General features: G+C 38.9%; 2 protein-coding genes across 3 annotated transcripts; both read right to left on the bottom strand.

Annotated features, from left to right (window-relative positions):
- Window positions 1-12: 12 nt before the first annotated feature.
- LOC120739496 (microtubule-associated protein RP/EB family member 3-like) lies at window positions 13-3,293 on the bottom strand. The gene is made up of 4 exons (XM_040041264.1): window positions 3,162-3,293; window positions 992-1,114; window positions 738-883; window positions 13-599 (listed from the first exon to the last, which is right to left on the bottom strand). Exons 2-4 carry the CDS (start codon window positions 1,110-1,112, stop codon window positions 366-368), a joined length of 501 nt encoding a protein of 166 aa, XP_039897198.1. The 5' UTR covers window positions 1,113-1,114; window positions 3,162-3,293; the 3' UTR covers window positions 13-365.
- Window positions 3,294-5,609: 2,316 nt separating this feature from the next.
- On the bottom strand, window positions 5,610-16,274 carry LOC120739968 (dihydropyrimidinase-related protein 5-like). 2 transcript variants are annotated; one of them, XM_040041997.1, is made up of 13 exons: window positions 16,127-16,274; window positions 13,801-14,071; window positions 11,984-12,142; window positions 10,592-10,771; window positions 10,408-10,476; window positions 10,246-10,290; window positions 9,194-9,269; window positions 8,819-8,975; window positions 8,561-8,702; window positions 8,197-8,339; window positions 7,859-8,066; window positions 6,759-6,927; window positions 5,610-5,951 (listed from the first exon to the last, which is right to left on the bottom strand). In XM_040041997.1, the coding sequence occupies exons 2-13, from the start codon at window positions 14,059-14,061 to the stop codon at window positions 5,866-5,868; spliced, it is 1,695 nt and encodes a 564-aa protein (XP_039897931.1). In that variant the 5' UTR covers window positions 14,062-14,071; window positions 16,127-16,274; the 3' UTR covers window positions 5,610-5,865. The 2 variants fall into 2 exon arrangements, with proteins under 2 accessions (XP_039897931.1, XP_039897930.1); XM_040041996.1 differs by lacking the exon at window positions 16,127-16,274 and adding an exon at window positions 14,242-16,120.
- Between the last annotated feature and the right edge of the window lie 3,112 nt (window positions 16,275-19,386).

Genomic DNA, 19,386 nt, shown 5'->3' with positions numbered 1-19,386 from the left:
TCTCGTTAGTAGAAAGGGAAGAATTTGTTGTTATCAAACCAGCTTTAATAGAGACAAAGCTGCAACAGTGTTGCATCAGTCGCTCGATGCAGGACACTGGGGAAATAACTATATTTGCTATTTCTGCAGGTGTTTGGGCATTATTGATCATGATCGATCAGAACAAATGTGGATTTTCTGCCAAACTAACGCTGCATCCCACTAGGCACTGTGACGATTACTAGAATATTACCAATGACTCACTTGTACCTAAAGTGTCATGGTTTTGCGAATGCTGGGCAGTGAGATGGATCAAAGAAGTCATTCTGTGAATCGTGCTGCTCACACCACTTGCTTGCAGGGAGCGCTTTTGAGCCATCCAAAGCTCAGCAAGACCGTGCAGCAAAGGCAAAATGTTTGGCTTTACCTTGGTTTCTCTTTGGTTTGTGGATAAAGTGATCACCTGGATTGGGGGGAGGGGCCACGTCCTGCCCCTGTCTGGCTAGTAAAGGGTCATACTCCTTGCCGTCATAGTTGGCGTCGAAGAACTTCTTGAACCACTGCACAAATTCAAAGTTGTCCTGGAATTTCCCTTTTACAAGCTTTTCTACAGGAATTATCTGGACAATGAAAACAGGAAATAGTTGAAAAGCTCCACTTGATACACACACGTATAACAGTATGAAAGGTAAAACAATCAATTATCTCAGGTATCATGAATGAAATAAATAATAAAACCATAATAAAGTGATTCTGACTTTGTCGACACTCATCCGTTTAAAAGCTGCCTGAAGAACTTTGAAGTTGTGTATAAATTCATGCTCCAGCTTGGCTTGAAATTTGACCTTCTTCAGAAGAATGCACCCCGGAAACAACATGTCCATGAACTGGCAATACGCCGCTCCTTGAAAACATAAAGACACAACAAATCGATCTCGTTATTTCGGTCAAGAGTTGCCCCAAAATTACCTCAGCAGCTTATTTCAGGGGAAAAAATAACCTCAGGCCTCACCTGAACAGAGCTGTTCAATCTTGGTGTAAGTGAGATGCAAAGAGTCGTTGACCCACGCCAGCATGTCATGTCGGCTGAGGTTGTCAATGGACACAGATGTTGCGTACACATTCACTGCCATCCCTGAGTCGAAAAGAGAGAAACAACCACTCAGCTACATTTTCCTGTTAGCAAGACTTGAAAACCTTAAATGGAAGTTGAAGGAAGAATATTGGTCAATGATTAATCTCTCTGATTGGTCAGTGCAAGGTATGAGTATAAAAATGTAGGGATTGTCTTTATAGTATAATCTAGGCAAAGTAACCATTCTGCATGCTCCTTAACCAAGCTACCAACTACTGTACATAACATTTACCAAGCTTCTTATATTGGATTTGAAAGACTGAAACAGGACTTATTTAGGCCTTAAATAATGATTATTATTGCAATTAATTACTTGCTAAAAACAATGTGCTATTTCTCATGCAAACACTGCAAAACATATAAACCTACTATACATGATTATTATGCCATTATCTACTACACCACTATGGCTTTTTATCACTAACAATTAACAATCATTATTAATTAGTTTTTAAACTGTGGCTTTCTTCCATGTGTTCCTTTTCCCTCTGCTCTTTTATCTTTCCCCTCACCCCCAACCAGCTACAACTGCTCCTCCCTAATCCTAGTCCTGCCAGAGGCTTCTTCCTGTTAAAAGGGAGTTTTTCCTTCCCACTGTCACCAAGCACTTGCTCATAGAGTGTCAACTGATTGTTGGAGTTTTCTCTCTAATATTATAAGGTCTTTAACTTACAATATCAAAGCACCCGAGGGTTGCTGTGATTTGGCGCTATATAAACAATGTTTATCTCGGTTAAACATAAAGAGATAGCAACACATTCAAGAAGCTGGAATTAGGAAATGTTAAACTGACTTCTGACTTCATTAACTTGTGAATCTACATCACTGCACTACTTTCACTGAATCCATTTTTTTTTTTTTTACTGTACTGACCTGGATTTCTTCGTTGGGCCATGTTAATATTAAACCCTATAATCTATACAGGCAGATTCCAAAACTGCACTGCAGTTTCTTCAATTTTTAGGAATTATTTTTTCACCCCCTGTCTGACTGTAAATCCTGGGGCTGGGCCACAGTCTGTTGCAGCTGTAAAGCCCACTGAGAATGGGGATATCAAGCTTTTAGGGAGGAAATTTGACTTTCAGACATAAACTGAGTCCCTGAAGCATCTTTATTCTCAGTTCTAATCTAAAAATGTGTTTCAAGCATAATCCTCCCTGATTATACAGAGAAAAAAAATCCGGAGTATTTGTCAGCAGCTTTACACATCTGGCATCTCCAGCCCTCTCTGTGCTCACTTTGCTTGCCTGTTAATGCGGTGTCATGTCCAAATGATCTTGTAACACCTCAGACCTTTCCTGCACCAATATGCATATTAACACGGGCAAACGTGGCGACTTTAAATGATGCTTTTTAAGGTCACACGCCGCTCTGTCTGCACCTGACAGCCAAAGACTAATGAAACCACGTCTGTCAGTTTTTAGTTTGATGCTGAATCGTGCTGTGATTTCTGATGATAACACTTCTATTGTGAATGCACCTTCAGCAACGCATTCTCCCACGGGCCACTGGCTATACTGAAATTGCATGGCTGTAGCGTCTAACCCAACGAGCACTACTAGGCCAGGATGATGAAAAATCACAATGTTTCAGCTACATGAGCAGCAAAGGACCACGCAGTGGGCGTACATTTATTAAATAAGGGGCACGAAGGGAAGTCTATCTATTCTCCAAAAATCTATCGGGCCTTGGAAAAAGCTCCCATAATTACTGCAAGCAAAAAATAAATAAATAAAATCCTGAGCGCAAACCGCTGAAAGTCAAGCAAGAGCAAATGGGCGGGGGTCTGACATTTCAACCCGAGCTGAGAACAATAAATGTGCTCGTTTGCTGGGTGCTCTTGGTTAAAAAGCCGCAACGCTGGGTGCTGCTCTCATAGCGGCCCCCTCTACAGGCCTCCCCGAATACCTCAGGACTGTCAGCACACGGGAAATATCCTCGCTGCATGGGAATAAAGCACAGCTCCCCGTTAAACCCCTTTACGCGCAGAAAAGGAGAGATTTAAGAGGCGGGGTGGGTCGGCAGGCGTAAATGCGGCGATACTCACTGTATTCAGGAGCGTCTGTGTTGTTATCACGCTGGCAGTATTCCTTATGTCAATGCCCGTTGCTGTCGTCGTTGTCAGACCCTGCGCGGTGCAGTGCTTGGTAACGGGCCGCCCTGTCTGGGGCTGCAACAATTCAGCCTCTACTGCGCGTGCGCCCGACTCCATGCTGTTTAAAGGTTCATTATAAATAGGACTTTGGCCTGTTCCAGCTAAGAGACACATGATGTGTCTGGTTGGATCTTAGGCCTGCGAGTGACTAAGGTTTTTGTGGAGTCAGGCTTCACATGTTGCTGTTTTATCTGCTGCTGGATAAGATATGTGAACGAAGGACAAAGTGGAGTGATCATTTTTTACAAAAGAACTGTTTTAGAATTTCTATGGGTTGATTTAATGTGCAAACTGCTGTTAATACTGCTGGGTCCAGTATTTTAGTTGTGATCTGTATCTATTATATCTACAGTATAAATTTAATTTAGTTTGACAGTTTCCAATCAAGTGGTCAGACCCTTTTTGAAAAAGAAGAAAAGCACTCTTATATGTTTTGTCTATTTATATATGCCATCTGTTTTCAGTTATTTACATTTGCCCTATTAAGTGAAAATTGTTATTGGTGAATGTGACGAAGGAGCCTAACAAGCCAAAAGAGTTACTAGCAATGGCAAATGTCTGCGAAATATAGAGAAGTATGAAAAATGTAATGTAAAAGCATAAAACTGGATAAAATTGTAATTTTCCTGTGAAAGAATGTGCAGTATATTGAGTATAGCCAGGAATCAGACACAGGATTTGATTTCATTGTTGTTTATTTGCACTCACATCATGTGATAGAGAGCTCCAAGGGGCGAAAAAAGGAGATAAAAGGATTCAATGTGTCGACACATTGTTCAGCACCAGTGTACGTTAGGTGGGGAAAAGACACAGCATAATGCACTGGAGCAAAATGTGAACTCTGTCCAAAAAGAAACAGTGATGGAGGAGTTTTACTAGAACATGCATGAAGATCTTGTGAACATAACTGATTCTAAAATGAGCTAAATCCTGAATGCATGATCAAAATACAAAAAAAGAGAGAGAATCGGTTGCCGAGACAAATATTCACGAGTAGTAACTACAAAATGAACAGTAAAAATACAGTATTAGAGAACTTGAAAAAGTATCAGTGCTTTTCTGTAGTTGCTAAACAAACATACAAACTTTCAGTGTCATAAGAAGGCATTTGATCCTCTGAAGATTTCAACTTTATGAACACTAAAGTGGATCCCTTCACCGCTTCTATACAGAGCTTAACAAATTTTATCAGACCACCTGTCATAAAAAGAAGAAAACACAAATATTTTATAAATCTGTCAAAAACTTACTAAAAACTAAAATTATATTGTTTGTTAGGCAAGTAAAATATACTTTTTTATACCCAAATTTTGAGCAGGCACAAATTTGGGTCAGAAATTATTCAAGCACAACATTCAACCACTAAAATAAATGTTTCTACTGAGGAATGTAAGTAAATAGCTGTAATTTGGCATCTGAATCAAAAATGATCATGTGTTTAACTATTTCATCTCTTTTTTTGTAAAAGTACATTTGAAAGTTCAGGAGTTAATTTGGGGCAGCGGTGGTAACTCACACTGTGTGGTGGTCTAATAGGTTTGTTGAGCACTGTATGTGCTTCACAGTGGTGTGCTACATTAGACGTGTCAGTCAGATGACCGATAACCCCCTGACCACAGTGAACCAAAGTTGTTAAGTTGTTTAAAAGTGCACCAGTGGTACAGGATGATGTGTTCTCAGGTGAGAAAAAGGCCATTTGGGTGAGATGTTTGCTCTGTGGAAATAAATATGATCAGAAAAGATGCTAACATGTTTAGTATCAGTGCTTGTTAAAGTTCTTCTAACTATGCTAACATGCACAGTACTACAGCATAGCTTCATTCACATTTGGTGGAGGTGGAACAGAAGTCTATTCTGCTATAAGGCTGTTGAACCTGATGAACCAGTGAGCAAAGACTTCATGTTCTTATTGTGTAATCATTCCAACATAGTAGCATCAAAAGAACATAACAAATAATGCAATATAAAAAAATGATAACAAAAAACAGTAAGCTTGAATTATGATATTCCTCATCATTTGATCAATAGCAACTCTTCCTTTCACAACTGACATTTTTTAATGTCACGTCGACATCCTTGTAGGAATTTGTCACATTTCATTCATCGTGGCTCTGAGTAAAAAGACATTTTGTGACACTTGTGACCTGAAATCATGTAAAAAGGCATCTAAATAGTACATGATACAAGTGCAAAATCGTATTTTACAGTGAGGGTAACACAATCGCATCATAAAAACCTTGACTCACCTTCATATTTCTAAAACTGTTAATAAGACTCAACATTTTCCCCTACCAGAATCCAATAACCAAAGTAACTCAACTGCAACTCAATTTATATCTGCTGCTTATATTTGGTTAACATTTCACTGGAATTTGGTAGCAATAACCACTTAGCAAACATTTTTCCCTGGCCGTATTGCAGTATAATTACAGCCACGTCATACAATTTTACAATTCTAAATAACAGCACTGAGTTCAAAATGAAAACATGACTCCGTTACTCCACACATGTTCTAAAGTAAAACAAGTCTTCTTGCTTGGCCATACATTTTCCTCGAATATCATTCTTCTGCTTTACGTAGCAGCATTCTGACTGGTTACCAGATCCCGCTGGATCTTCCACCAGGAGGAGCAAGGATCCTCGCTGAGGATCTCTTTGGAATGTTGTCATCGATTTGAGCACCTGGAGCAACCGGGGACAAGATCACGTTGGATTAGGCAACGAAAAACAAACAACTGCTATTGCCTTGAAGAACTTACTTGAAGCTCAGTCATACTTTGCAGTAGTACAGTAAAGGCTTCTCTAAAGAGCTTATGTTAAGTTCTGGGGAGATTTAGGAAATGGAGCATAACTAAAAGGATGGAAGTGTTTGTTTGCTTTCCATTTAATCAAAGCATTTATGGTTTTGATAAAACTATTGGTAAGTAATTTGATGTAAGGTACAAATACAAGGATTCCTTCAGCATAAATGTTCACTATAACTACACTCCAATTATTATCTTCCCAGGTGAAGTGACTTCCCAGGCGTAAAGCAACACTTGTTGCCACAGTTAGAATCATTATTGGAGTTTTAACCTTTTCAGACGTGTTCTTCAGCATGCACCCTGGAAGCAGGTGAGATTCTGTCAGAAACCTTTACTCTGTTTCTACTGAGACTTTTTGCTGCCTGTCATTCGTCATTTCTACCTCAGCAGCTTGCCAGTAAGTACTGCTCTGATTATGCAGGCCTAAACAAACAAGTTTGATCCCAAACATGGGACAACTATAGTCTTCAGCTGACTTAAAAGTGCTGTTATTCAAAGTTACTTTGACTATAGCGCCCTCATCAGGCCAGTCATTAGACATTTTATAAAACCAGCAGCAGCGCCAGCAAATCACAAGCTACCAGTGTCCCGTAGCTTCCATTAACATGGAAATTCCTCCTTTTGTGTATCTATAACATAATTATAAAATTCACAATGCCATGTGTATGAATCAGCTGGTCCTCACCAGACAGGCTGAAGCTGGACTCATGGAGGTCCCTCATGCCCCCATGCCGGGTGCAGGGGCGTGTTGGAGTGTCCAGATCTGAAGAGCCGGTGTCTCTTTTTCCAGAATTTGCCACGGCAACAACTTCACCTGTGTAGGGTTCCCGCTCCACAGCTTTCACCGCCTGGCACTGGCAGAAACATATAGCAATAAGTATTCCTTAAAAACAATACTTTCAACAAACTACGCTGCAGGCTTCCTGTAAAAATGTAGAGAACGTAAGTTGAAGTAGCACATATTTATTGACATTCTAAATTAATCTCATTACAGTCTTCAAATCCTCTAATCTTGTCTGAATCTAACGAAGTTCACACACCCTGATCCAAGAATTCTTATCAATTATTGAGATATTTTTTTTAATTTTTTTTTTAAGGAAAAAATATGAAGATGATAGGATCAGCAAACTCCCCTTGCTGTCCCCTAGCAGGGGCTTTATGTTCCACCAGGGGGCACTGAAAGCAATGCATGTTTTAGCAACTGAGTATATTTCTCAACCCCACTGCAAAATTTCTTAGATGCTAACTACACCTCCAGAATCAAGATTAATCAGTGGGAAACACTGAGCTTTGTAGTGGAAGCTCCAACAATCTCTAACATTTTCCCTCTCACAGAACATCCCAATTGATTAAGAGCTATTTGGCCAACTCTGGTTAAATATACAAATTCGTTTTTGATATTCTAGCTTTCCATCTTTTGTAGTTCCACTATGGAGGATGAGACATGAAATCACAATAAACTACAATTATACATATAACTAAGGAGAAATATAGTGTGAAAAATACATGTTTCTAAATTATGATATAATTAACTTAAATTAGTGCAGCTCTGGTTTATTTTTAACCAACCTTCAACCTTTTCTATGATATTTGCCTTTTTAGTACTGCTTTGTCAATTATCCTATTTTTTTTTTTATAACGAATGGGAAGTTCAATCATTACAGTAGGGAGTGCGGCACCGGTGATAGAGAAAAATACATGAAACAACTGTGCCGTATCATCCTATTATAAAATTTAAGTTTATAAACCAATGCTTTGTAAGTGTATTTCAGGTCAGGCTGATACCTTTTCTCTCTGAACCATCTTCTTGTAGAGATAATCCGGGAAAGTCCTCAGTGGGCAAAACTTTCCGGAGCCCTCGGCACACGTGAACATGCCATTTTCGTAGACCAGACGTCCACGGCTGATGGTGACAATCGGTACACCGTGGCAGCGCAGACCTTCATACGGGTTAATATCACCTCCCTGCACCTGGTTTTCCACAGAAATGACCCTGTAGGCAGAGATTGAAAGCCAGAAGTGACCCAGTTTAGCAAAGAAAACGCTGGATCAGCCTTACAGCTTTGATATAAAAGCTGCACTGAGACAAGCCGGTCGATAAATGGATGGATTGAGTTTCATACTTGGATCCCTCTGGGTCCCAGACCACCACATCAGCATCTGCTCCTGGGATGATCCTGCCTTTTCTCGGGTAGAGGTTGTAGATCTTGGCTGCATTTGAGCTTGTGACTGCTACAAAGCGATTCTCATCCATTTTACCTCCAATCTGAAAATGAGAACACGCACACACATTTGAATCCATTTCTAATACTAGGGATAAACACAAAACACAAACTGCTACTAAATCATTTGACCCAGTAAAAGGAGACCAAGATGTTTTTGTGTCTCTTCTGCCCGTTCTGTCTGTTTGTTCATAACCACCAAAACAGATGTCCTATTTGTGAAAGTTCTCTGACAGCCACACAGGAACAAAAGAGCCACACATACCACCCCTTTCTCCCAGATGACGCTCATACGGTCCTGAATGCCAGGAAGCCCATGAGGGATCTTTGTGAAATCATCCTTGCCCATGGCTTTCTGTTTGACGGTGAATGGACGATGGTCAGACCCCACAACATTTAGAGTGTCGCTGAAGCAGGACAAAGGAAGTCATATTTATTATTAATTATTTAATCAGCGGAAGAAACAAGAAACATTCATATTAAATTAAACTTAACGACAGATGTTATAGTATTTTTTTCTCACTTTCCAAGCAGGCTCATTAGAAAATTTGGAGTATTGGGGTCCAGGCGGAGAGGAGGCACAGTCACATGGGCAGCTGCATGAGACCAGTCCTGATGATAGTACTGCATACCGTTCAGGACAGTGTGGGCAGTTGTTGTTTCTCCGTGGACCACCTTGCCTGTGGTCAGACATTTCAATAAGGACATATATTAGCTAGAATAATAGTGCAAGGAGCTTAAAAGACAAGCAAACACTGATTTTCAGTTGACTTTAGGATCATCAAAGCAGATATTTAAGTAACAGTAGACCAAATCTCATCAAAGAAATACATTCCCTTAATGCACATCACTTGCTTCAAAGATAGTAACACTAAATATAAAAGATAAAGAGCCTCACCTTGCATCTTGGCTGTAGCCACTACATCTCCAGCAGACATACTGGAGACATTCACAAGATAAATTGGGCAGTGGGCCTAACAGAAAACAAAAAGGTTATATAGTTAGGTCCACAAGTGCTTGTACAGACTTTTTAATACAAAAGCAGCATTAACTGTTGAAGAAGTACAGTTATTTTTATTCATAGATCCTTATTTTCAAAGTCTCAAAAGTACAGTAATTGGACAAACTACATGGATGAAAATCATTTCTACATACTTTTCGCTTACATCGTTCTAGTACAAGTTAATTTAGAGTTTTATCTGCTAAATCTGTGTTTTTTAGAGCTATACAGGCTCTTTGAGATGTTTTATGGCAAAGTCTAATCTGACCTTCCTGTTCCTGGGTGTAAGCAGTGGTTTGCACCCTGTTTTAAAGCTTCGGTGTATTTATATTCATAAAGGCGTCTCTTGATTGCAGACTTTGGCAACGATACGCCTACCTCCTCCAGAGTGTTGTTGACTTGGCTAGATGTTTTGAAGGGCTGTTGTTTTTTTAACCAAGAAAAGAACAGTGCAATCATCCACTTTAGCTGTCTTTTGTGGTGTTTCAGGCTTTTAGGTGTTCCTGAGCTGGCCCGCGCATTCATTATTTCCAAGAAAGTGTCAGATTTTAAAAATAAGTAGGGATTTTTTCCGGGAAAAAATCCCTACTTAAACTGCTTGTCAGTCAACCATCCAGTTAGATTTCAGCCTCTGAAAATGGGGCACCGTGTATGAAAATGGTTGCTAAACAACTAATGTAATAGTTTTGTTAGAGTCCTTAAATTAAAGCCTAAAGTCTGCCCTTTAATTTAATCACATCCTGATTGTTGGTTTAAAATCAACTGCGGTTGTGCACAAAGACAATCTTTGTCCAACAAAAACAGCTCTGTGCAGATTAATCATTGGAGTTAAATTGCAGTGTTAGCAGTGCTAAGATTGGTGATTAAAATGTTTTATGTTTAACATCCCTAGAGTTTATAATGACCTTATTTTGATTTCTATACTGCATTTTTTCTGACATCCTACTCACCCTGTTGGCGATGGTAATCGCCCTGTGGGTTGCTTCTGCTTCCAACTGCAAGGAAATCACAGTAAATCAAAGCAAGGAATTTATTCAATCATAGAAAAAATATCTCATATCCTTGACCAGAGTTTGGATATCATTAAGAGTTATAATTATAAATGTTTATACCTCTTCAGGCCTGCTGATTTCAATACCTTCTGGGCCACTAATGCCAAGATCCAATGCCTCCTTGGCACCCTGACAAAAAAAGTAATAATGTTTTTTTTTTTAAATATATAGAAAATGTAATTAAATAACTTTAACAATATTTTCATTTGCGTACACACACTGTAATTCCCAGTAAATCCCTTACCTCTGACACAAGTTCCCCATTCTCAGCGTGGACCCTCGCTATGGCTCCAATGTCCTTACAGTGCTGCAGGACCTGGAAGAGTTCACTGTCCCGCAGCATGAACATGTCCTTATACGCCATGAACATCTGAAAGGAGTTCACTCCTTTGTCTCTTACCAGCTTCTCCATCTCAGCTCGAACCTGTACAAGGGGAACAATGACACAAGCTCAAATGTGGCCTCAATCTCCAAAATATCCTTATCCAGAAAAAAAAGGTTAAACTGAAGTAGTTAATTTGAGTGAGTGTAATGCCGTTATTTGAGTTACAGTATTTATTCTTGTAAGTAGGTGGGATCAAAGTGGATTTCTTATCTTTACAAAAAAAGTTTGGTATTTTTGAATTAAATAGTTTGTTCCAGTATTGTTTTTAACAACTATGAAGTCATAAAGCAAATATGGGTCATTTCTTACTTGTTAATTTAAGTCAGTTATGAAATCCAGCCTGATTTAAGGAGAATGCAAAAATAGTTATTTTAAAGAGGATCTGTTATGCTTTTCCTTATTATTGTCAAATATAATACAAAGGATATAATAAATAATGACACAGTGTAATGTGTAATATATTGTAGATTACAGTTACCTCATTTTAATGCCTGCTAAGGGCCTGATTTTGTTTTTATGGGGTTTGTTTTTTTGTGTTGATGTGTAAAACCTTAGAATTGGCAAATGATGATCTTTCTTTTTACCTTGACTGTCCTGTAGTGGTGGAGGCTCATATTAAACATGGCTAAAGATTCAAAGAATGAGGTCAGCATTATCATCTCAGGCACACAGCTAGCTATGAGCACAACAGCCCCACCCACTGGTTGTAAAGGGGCAACCAGATCAAAAGAAGTCGTCTTAAAGGGTGGGGTAAGGGAGCGAAAACAGCTCGTTTCTGACAAAAGATGAACTCAGACGTTCATGAGCAAGCAAAATATAAATAAGGATTAATCTGAGCTGTAAATTCAAAGCTATCATAGCAGAACACTAGAATTAAAATAAGAAGCTGGAAATTAGCATAACAGGTCCTCTAAAAATAACAAGTCTCTTGCATATATTTGTACTTTGACATATTAGCAGCTAAAGATCATCAAGTTCATTATTACAAAGTTAGTCAAATTTAACAAGGATTTTAAAACATATTCCAGGTATTTCGAATAGATTCTGGTACTTTGTGAGAAAGGAAATGTGAAAAATGCTGCTAACTGTTTCTAATATTGCATTTGGGGGGGCTTAGAAACCCATTGCAATACTTTATACACACTGGTCATTTATAATAATTTAAGTCACAAAGTTGAGTTTTTACTTTAGAAGAAGTGTTCGTGGAGGCGAAACGTATTACAATGACATAGAGCGACAGTGTTCCAGTACCTTGGGTCCCCACCAAGTAACCCCAATGTGCAGAGCGTAATCACAGCAGGCCTTGGAGTCGGCTGAGTTGCGGCACTTTTCGTAGGCTTCCAGCAAAGATTCGTTCCTCTCAGGGAGAACATGTCCGATCACCATGGTGGTGCCACCAGCCAAAGCAGCCTGGAAAAACAACAAAAAGTAGCTCTGAAGTCACTTATAATGTCTAATTTAATTCTGTCAAATAATTTGCAAAAAACATGTGGTGTATTTCCTGCTCTGCCATTCTTTCATTTGCTATAATAGTTGATTTTTTTCACTGAGATGTTTCAGTTTAAAAGCTGTTATTCAGTTTGTTTAGAATCGTCAGCTGCAATTTAAGACTTAAATAATTTGAGACTATATGACACGACCTTAAATTAAATCCTTAAACTTAATCATTTGCTTCTTTAAAAATGATTAAATAGCACAAAATGGATTGATTTATGAAGCAATCCATTTTGTGCTATTTTGTGCTAGAATTTATGAACTACTAAAACAACTTTAACCTACTAATCAGCACAGCCCCGAGTCCAAGCATAAAAGTGATAGCTTCAATTACCATTAATGCTAATGGTTATCTTTACATTCTTGCTGATGGAAATATAAATCCTTCAGCAGTTAAAGCACAGGATTGAGTGCTCCTTACAGTGTAATCATGTTTTTTTAAAACCTACAAACTATATCATTTCTTTACAGCATCAGCACTTCTTACTTTTTAACCTCCTACGAGCAGATTTAGATGTTTCAGACACAAGTTAAGGAAAATCTTAATAACCCAAACAAGTGTTTTGTGTATAAGCGCATGCGTCACTGAGCATCTGTCAGCTGACCCTAGAGACTCGAGTGGCGTGCACGGAGTACGGGTGTTAGGGGGGCGTGGGTCTGGGAACCATTGTCTCCAAGCACAATAGCGTGAGTGAAAAGGCTTTGCGGCAATCTTTGCAGCAGCACCCCGGTATCCATGGAAACAGATACTGATCTGCATTTTTCTCTGGACTTATACTGGAGCAGGCAGGGAGGGGCCAGGAGAGAGACAGAGAAGAGGAATGACTGGCGGAGATGGAAAGCAGCAAAGAATTGTGTCTGTCACCAGCATCTACCGGCCGGTTCGCTCCCAGCATCCGTCACCTCTTAGAAAGCTGAAAGTACTACAGAGTGATGAGTCATCACAGTGCCCTGAAGCAAAGTGGGGTATCCCGGTTATATCAGCCTCCAACATTCACCCTTGCCAAGAGCAAAATTGCCAAAACACCTTTGTCTAATTTTGGAGAAATAAACTCTGGATGCAACCCAGTGACATTTATTTTTATAAATGCTTCTTATATCCTTAGTAACAGCTATTGTTAATGTTAGTACCGCTGGTTTGTCTGCTTTTTCTGCTTGCAGCTAGATCTTAAAATTAAATGCTTCGTTACTATTTTATGTGCCAGTTTTTGACGTAATTTCTGTGCTCTGCTTATTTGCAAAGTAATAGATATATTACTTCTGGCTCTCTTAAGGGAAGGAGGAGTGACCTATAAATTTGTGTCTGAGGTCTGACTTCTTAGTTCTAACTTTGACAGCAAAAGTATTCCTGCCTAAAATAACCTAAATATTTGATCTCCAAATATTAAGAAGCATCAAAACAGAATAATGATGCATTACTGACAGTGTGGCTAAAATTAACATCAGTAAAAAGCCTTTTTTCAATAATTCAATGGTCTCTGAATCTTAATCTTTCCTGTTGTGACAAAGGTGATAAAACATGAAGTTTGCTCTTTTGCTTCTCTAAATTTGGGACAATATGAAAAGACTGTTACCTTGGTACCGCTGTAGAAGTCATCTACTGTGGTGGCATTCATGAAGCTCTCCTCCAGGTGGACACTAGTGTCGATGCCCCCAGGAAGCACCAGTTTCCCTGAGGCATCAATCACTTTAGCCCCACCTGGGATCATCAGCTCCTTCCCCACCTGCTGGACGATGCCGTTCTCGATGTAAACGTCAGCCTCCTGGGTACAGTCATCATTCACCACTTTGCCACCCTTTATAAGGATCCGCACCATCGCTGAGCTGGAAGACATGGCTATTGATCTGCGAGGAAGAGGGAAACATACAGCTGAATACTTTTTGCTTTTTGTAGATACTAAAGGGTGGCAATCTGATTCAAAGCAACCACAGTGTACATCAAAACAGAAGAAAAGTTATAACCACCTGACAAAGGAATCTGCAGTATTTCTATGAAAAAAATCTGTTTACAGTACCTCATTTTTACAGTAGAATAAGATGACAAAGGAGAGAGAAGGATCAGTAATGCTGCTCTGGGACCAGTCTGTCACACTGTGACTGACATCAGCTACAAGGCTGAGTAGGCTGTGTCAGTCACTGCCTGAGACCTGACAGCTCAGTGTGCAGAGGCGTCATAATAAATAGAAAGAAGCTGCGTCCAGTTAAGGGTCACAATAGGGCAAGCAAGGGTCAATGGGACTATTATTTTTGAAAGGACCGAAGGAGCATAACACTGCTTACACTCACTGTATTACAAGAATCTACGCTAAACATGTAAAAATATGTTTAGCTTAAACTGAGAATGGTTTCGATTGCCTCTACTCCATTTCCTAAACTGATGGTTGGTACGTACACATTTTCCACTTACATTATCTAAAATCATGTTATCATCTGAAATAGTCACCTCTAGATTTTAACTGCTCACAGGTGTGAATGCTGTGATAAAAATACACACACATGTGAACTGGATGGTGTAGCAAGCCCTCATATTTTAACAGCTAACTCCAGTTTTACATGTAAATCAGGTTATTTTTGGACCAATCCACAGTTTTATTCCAGGCAGTATGAAAACTTCCAAAGGTTTTAGGTATTTCTCATGTAAAATTAAATTAATTTATAGTAAGTAACAAATTATTACTCCCAAGACAATTTTATTGAGTAAGGCTGTCCGAGGCCTCTTGGTCCTAAAGGCCCCTCTACTCTTATCTGCTCTGTCCTAAACACGTTTTAACTCATAAAAGTCATAAATAAACACACACAATATTTTCTTTAAATCAGCTGTTGGGTAGCACAGATATAATTACTGTCAGTAATTAACGGCTCATCGGTGACAAAGAAGCAGTCTCTAAGACCTACACCCTCCCTTCCCTCCACACCACTGTATTAATGGTGTGATGTAGTGTGTGAGTGTGTTTCCATCCTTGCGTGCTTGCGTACATGTGTGCATGCAGGATGCGTGCGTATGAGGGTGCGGCAACTTTACTGCAAGGCATGGACTCCTTACACATCCACATCTGATAGCTGATAATGTGATGGATATCCCATTATTACATGTACATCTATTGATACTCACAGGTGCTTTTTTACCCTCCTAAAGCCTGAGGGGACAGCTACAGGCATAATAAAGTCATTACTATATCAGGAGGCCTATAGCTCAGTTACCAGTACGGAAGTTGTCGGCGGTTAGTTATTATTAAACATAGGAGCTTGAGTTGCATGAAATCACTGCACGATAAATAAGGATACACTAAATCTTTAATATAAAATAAAGGTAATTACAAACTTATAACGCAAGGCTTCTTTCGTGGCTACATTGCTCAAATGCTCTTTATTTGATATTTTTCTTGTTCGTCCATAAAATAAATGTAATAAGTCCCTCGTAAAAACCAAACGTGCTTTTAAATTGGCGCCAGCCACAATGATTATTCCAATAAATATGGCAATTTTGCTGATTAGCTGTGAACACAGTGAAATGATGACACTTCCACTTGTGCGACTTGACACAAAGAAACCGGTCTCCATCCGGCATGATCGGCTTCACAGCGTTCATTACCGACCTAGAAAAGCGTCCTCTTAACTCTCAGTCCGCCCTCCTCTCCTCTTCCACAATGAGCACCAGTCTGCTATCTAAGTGGCCTCACATTATCATCACACTGCCCTCATGCACGGTGAACGGATGCAGCTGCACTTGTAGGGTGTGTATAGATCACGGGGAGGATGGGAGAAACACCAGGTAGGGACCAGACGTGTAGCCAAGGGGCATGGAAACAAAGTCTCCGTGCTCCAGGAGAGGATTTGCACCCCAGACACAGTCACTGCAGCCTAGCAGACCTAATAATTCTGACGACGTGGACCACATACCTCCTCTATGGGCCTGCTGCTGCTCCACTCGGATCACTGGATACTTTCTCAACACAATTCAACACAATCCGTGGATGGCACTTCCCAAGGAGATATACACACACACCAGATGGATACCTTCCTGGCCGGTCCGGGACCATCAGGGGCATCATCATCACCGTGAAGTCAGCAATGACATGCAAGCAAGACTTCTTATTGTGACTTTCAAAATAAAACAGTTGTTGAGCCCAATGCAACTTCTAGTAAAGTAATGCGAATATAGAGTAGATTTTCATCATGATTTGTATATAATTGATCGGCTGCTACCTAACATCAAGCTCAATAAAGAAAGAAAGAAAGAAAGGGAGTTTTCTACAACTTATTGATGTTAAAAATGTGTTAGAATATATTTTAGAGCAGCTCATGTTTTATAGCTTTAAATCAAATGTTATCAAATAAATAAAAAAATCATTGTATCTAGTAATTTTTAGATACATATGATGGAAGACAATAATTTGAGGTAATTCTTTCTTTATTATTTTTCAATAACAATATTTGTTTATTTTATTTATTTATTTTTGTCACTGATTCACAAAAAACTCTTGAGTTATAACTAACCAATAACTGCACTAATATTGTCTTTGCATAAAATAACTCAATGAAAATTACCTAAATTATACGATCAGTGTAATTTATATCAGCACCTATATCGAAACGCTATAACTAACTATGATGGTATAGCTACTATATTTTATTTTGTAGGAAAATCAGCACACTTCCGGTGTTTCTGTGATTAACTTGACGCAGCTCGCAGCATCCAGGCCGTGCGACTGTGTGACGCTCCAATCAGCAGCGTTCAGTGAAGGCTTGGTTGCCCAAGCACCCAATTAATTTGGACTTAGGGCGTGTTCACTCTGAGGAGGCCGTACCACTACCAGATCAAGAGGGTGATTATGAAGACAGCAGTACAGCAAGGCTGATTGAAGTACCCTTAGGATTCATAGTTAGTACTAATGTAACGGATTTAAAGGATTATGTATCTTTATGAGGTTCACCTTGAGGTATAAGTAGCTCGTTTACCTTTTGTGCGTTATCTTTCAACGACTTCAGCTTCATCTGCCACAGCTATAAATGAGGTAAAGGGGGGAAAGAAAAAGAAATTCTATCGCAAGCAAGAATATGGTACTAGCAGAAAGTGTAACTGCAGGCGACTCATCAGCTCTGATTGGTGGCTGAATTAGAAGCTGGAGAATGGCAACATGTTCAGGTTTAATGTGATCAAAGGGGAGCTGCAGGCTGTCACCTGTATTTAAAGCAGTGAGTCATAGTGAACTCAGGTGCCAAGACACTGAGAGATCCTCTGCTGGAGGAGCATGGAAACTGGAGCTGAATATCAATGTTCACGGGCTGCTGACAGTCACAAGCTTATAATTGCCTAATTATGCAACATTATAATTATACTATGATTTATACTTTTATCATTTTATTCAGTATAATTAAGATATAGTAGGCTATATCTTAATTACAGACTAAGTTACAAATGAACAAATACTGAAAATCATAACATTAATTCACTAATGCAGAACCATTCTTAGTAATATTTGCAGCAGATATGACTTGAAAATATAATAGGAATCACCTCATATACAAGGAGTTCCCACTAAATCAAAAGTACTGATTTAGATATTGCATCATGTATCTCAGGGGTTCTTTTGGGGGGCAGGGACCCCTTGGGGGGGGGGACCCAATTGGACCCAATTATAGTCCTCAGCTGATAAAATGCTGGGTACTTTGTGATGACATGCCACTTTAGCTTGGCTTGCTTCATTGGTTTATATACTAAAACTTGAAGACACACAATAATAATAACAATCATAGACACAGACATAACATGCAATTTCAGCTGCCCATTTTCACATTAATATGGCAATAAATACATCACTGACTCTCAAACTCAGCTAATTAGCACAATGGACAAATAATAACAATGGAAGACTAAAATGTGTTGTGTGTCTTCAAGTGCTAGCAAATGAAGCAATGAAGCCATGTCTGGTTAATAAAAATCATTCATACTTTTGAATCACTTTGGCTGTCATGTCCAACAGCCTGTGCCTTACTTACTTGGACACCTTAAAAGTCTAAACACATCTACTGGTTTGACTGTAATGTGACACTGATATTATTTTAAAGTACCTTTGTCATTTATTAGCCACAGTCAGTTTCAGTTTTTGGCCAGATAATGGTCTAACTTTAAAAAAAAAAGGTGATGGTACATATTTCTCTAACACTTAATTTGGTTCTGGCGTGATTCTGATGCTGAACATCTGAAATATATTTTCTTAGTGTAACGTCAAAAGATACATTTTACAAGATATCAATACATTTAAAAAAAAGAAGAAAGACCCATGGTGAATTTTTTTTTGCACAAAAACAATACATTTATTCAAGTGTTCTCCAGCACAAGTACATACGAAGCCTTTATCTTCTCTTTGAACACTAAACAAAGGTATGGGGCAGAGAATGACTGCTACATCTGCTGTATGAACTGGTCTTGAGGAAAACCATACAGGCCATAAAACAGTTATGACAGAAAGAAAGTCACAGAGAGCGTTAACAGTATCACTGAAGTATTGACCTGCTTTGACCAGTAAAATGAAATGCTGTTTCTGATTTTTTTTTCTTCTTTTTTTTAAAAACAAAGAAACAAGTAAGCGTCAGTTCAAAACAACATTCGGAAAACAGACATGGAGAATATTGTGGCATGGAATGTAGGATTAAGAAGCAATGCGCATTAAGCATACATTATGCTACAGTAAAAGTTATTACCATTTTTTTTCTCACACAATTTTCCCACAGATAAGCACCGACTACAGCAATCTCTAGTCTAAAACAATATAGCAAACCTTTCATTATTTGTTATCCTTATTTTTTCAAGTACAAAGTTAAAATGCCTTTGTTAATATATTTATATGAGTGAAATAATAGTTATTTTTCATTACTACAAGGAACTTAAAACAGTCATTGTCAAGACATGTTTATTTGTCTTCCAATCAAATACATTTTTCTTGATTAGGTAAAATGTTTAGCACCATCGGAAACGCCTACAATCCCTCTTTTTAAAGTCTTACAAAAAGAAACAGAAGTTTAAAAAAAAAACACCACCGTGTAGGGCTGTGCAGTGAAGTTTAGACCGTCAATCTTAAAGCTGTCTTTAGGCCAATGTTAAGATCACAAAACATCCAATCTGGATTCACTTGAAACAAACAAATAAAAAAACAAAA

Source organism: Simochromis diagramma, unplaced genomic scaffold, assembly GCF_900408965.1.
Source record: "Simochromis diagramma unplaced genomic scaffold, fSimDia1.1 OVJJ01000304.1, whole genome shotgun sequence".
Classification (NCBI taxonomy): domain Eukaryota; kingdom Metazoa; phylum Chordata; class Actinopteri; order Cichliformes; family Cichlidae; genus Simochromis; species Simochromis diagramma.
Note: the sequence above shows the minus strand (reverse complement) of the source record. Positions and strands in the feature narration are given on the sequence as shown.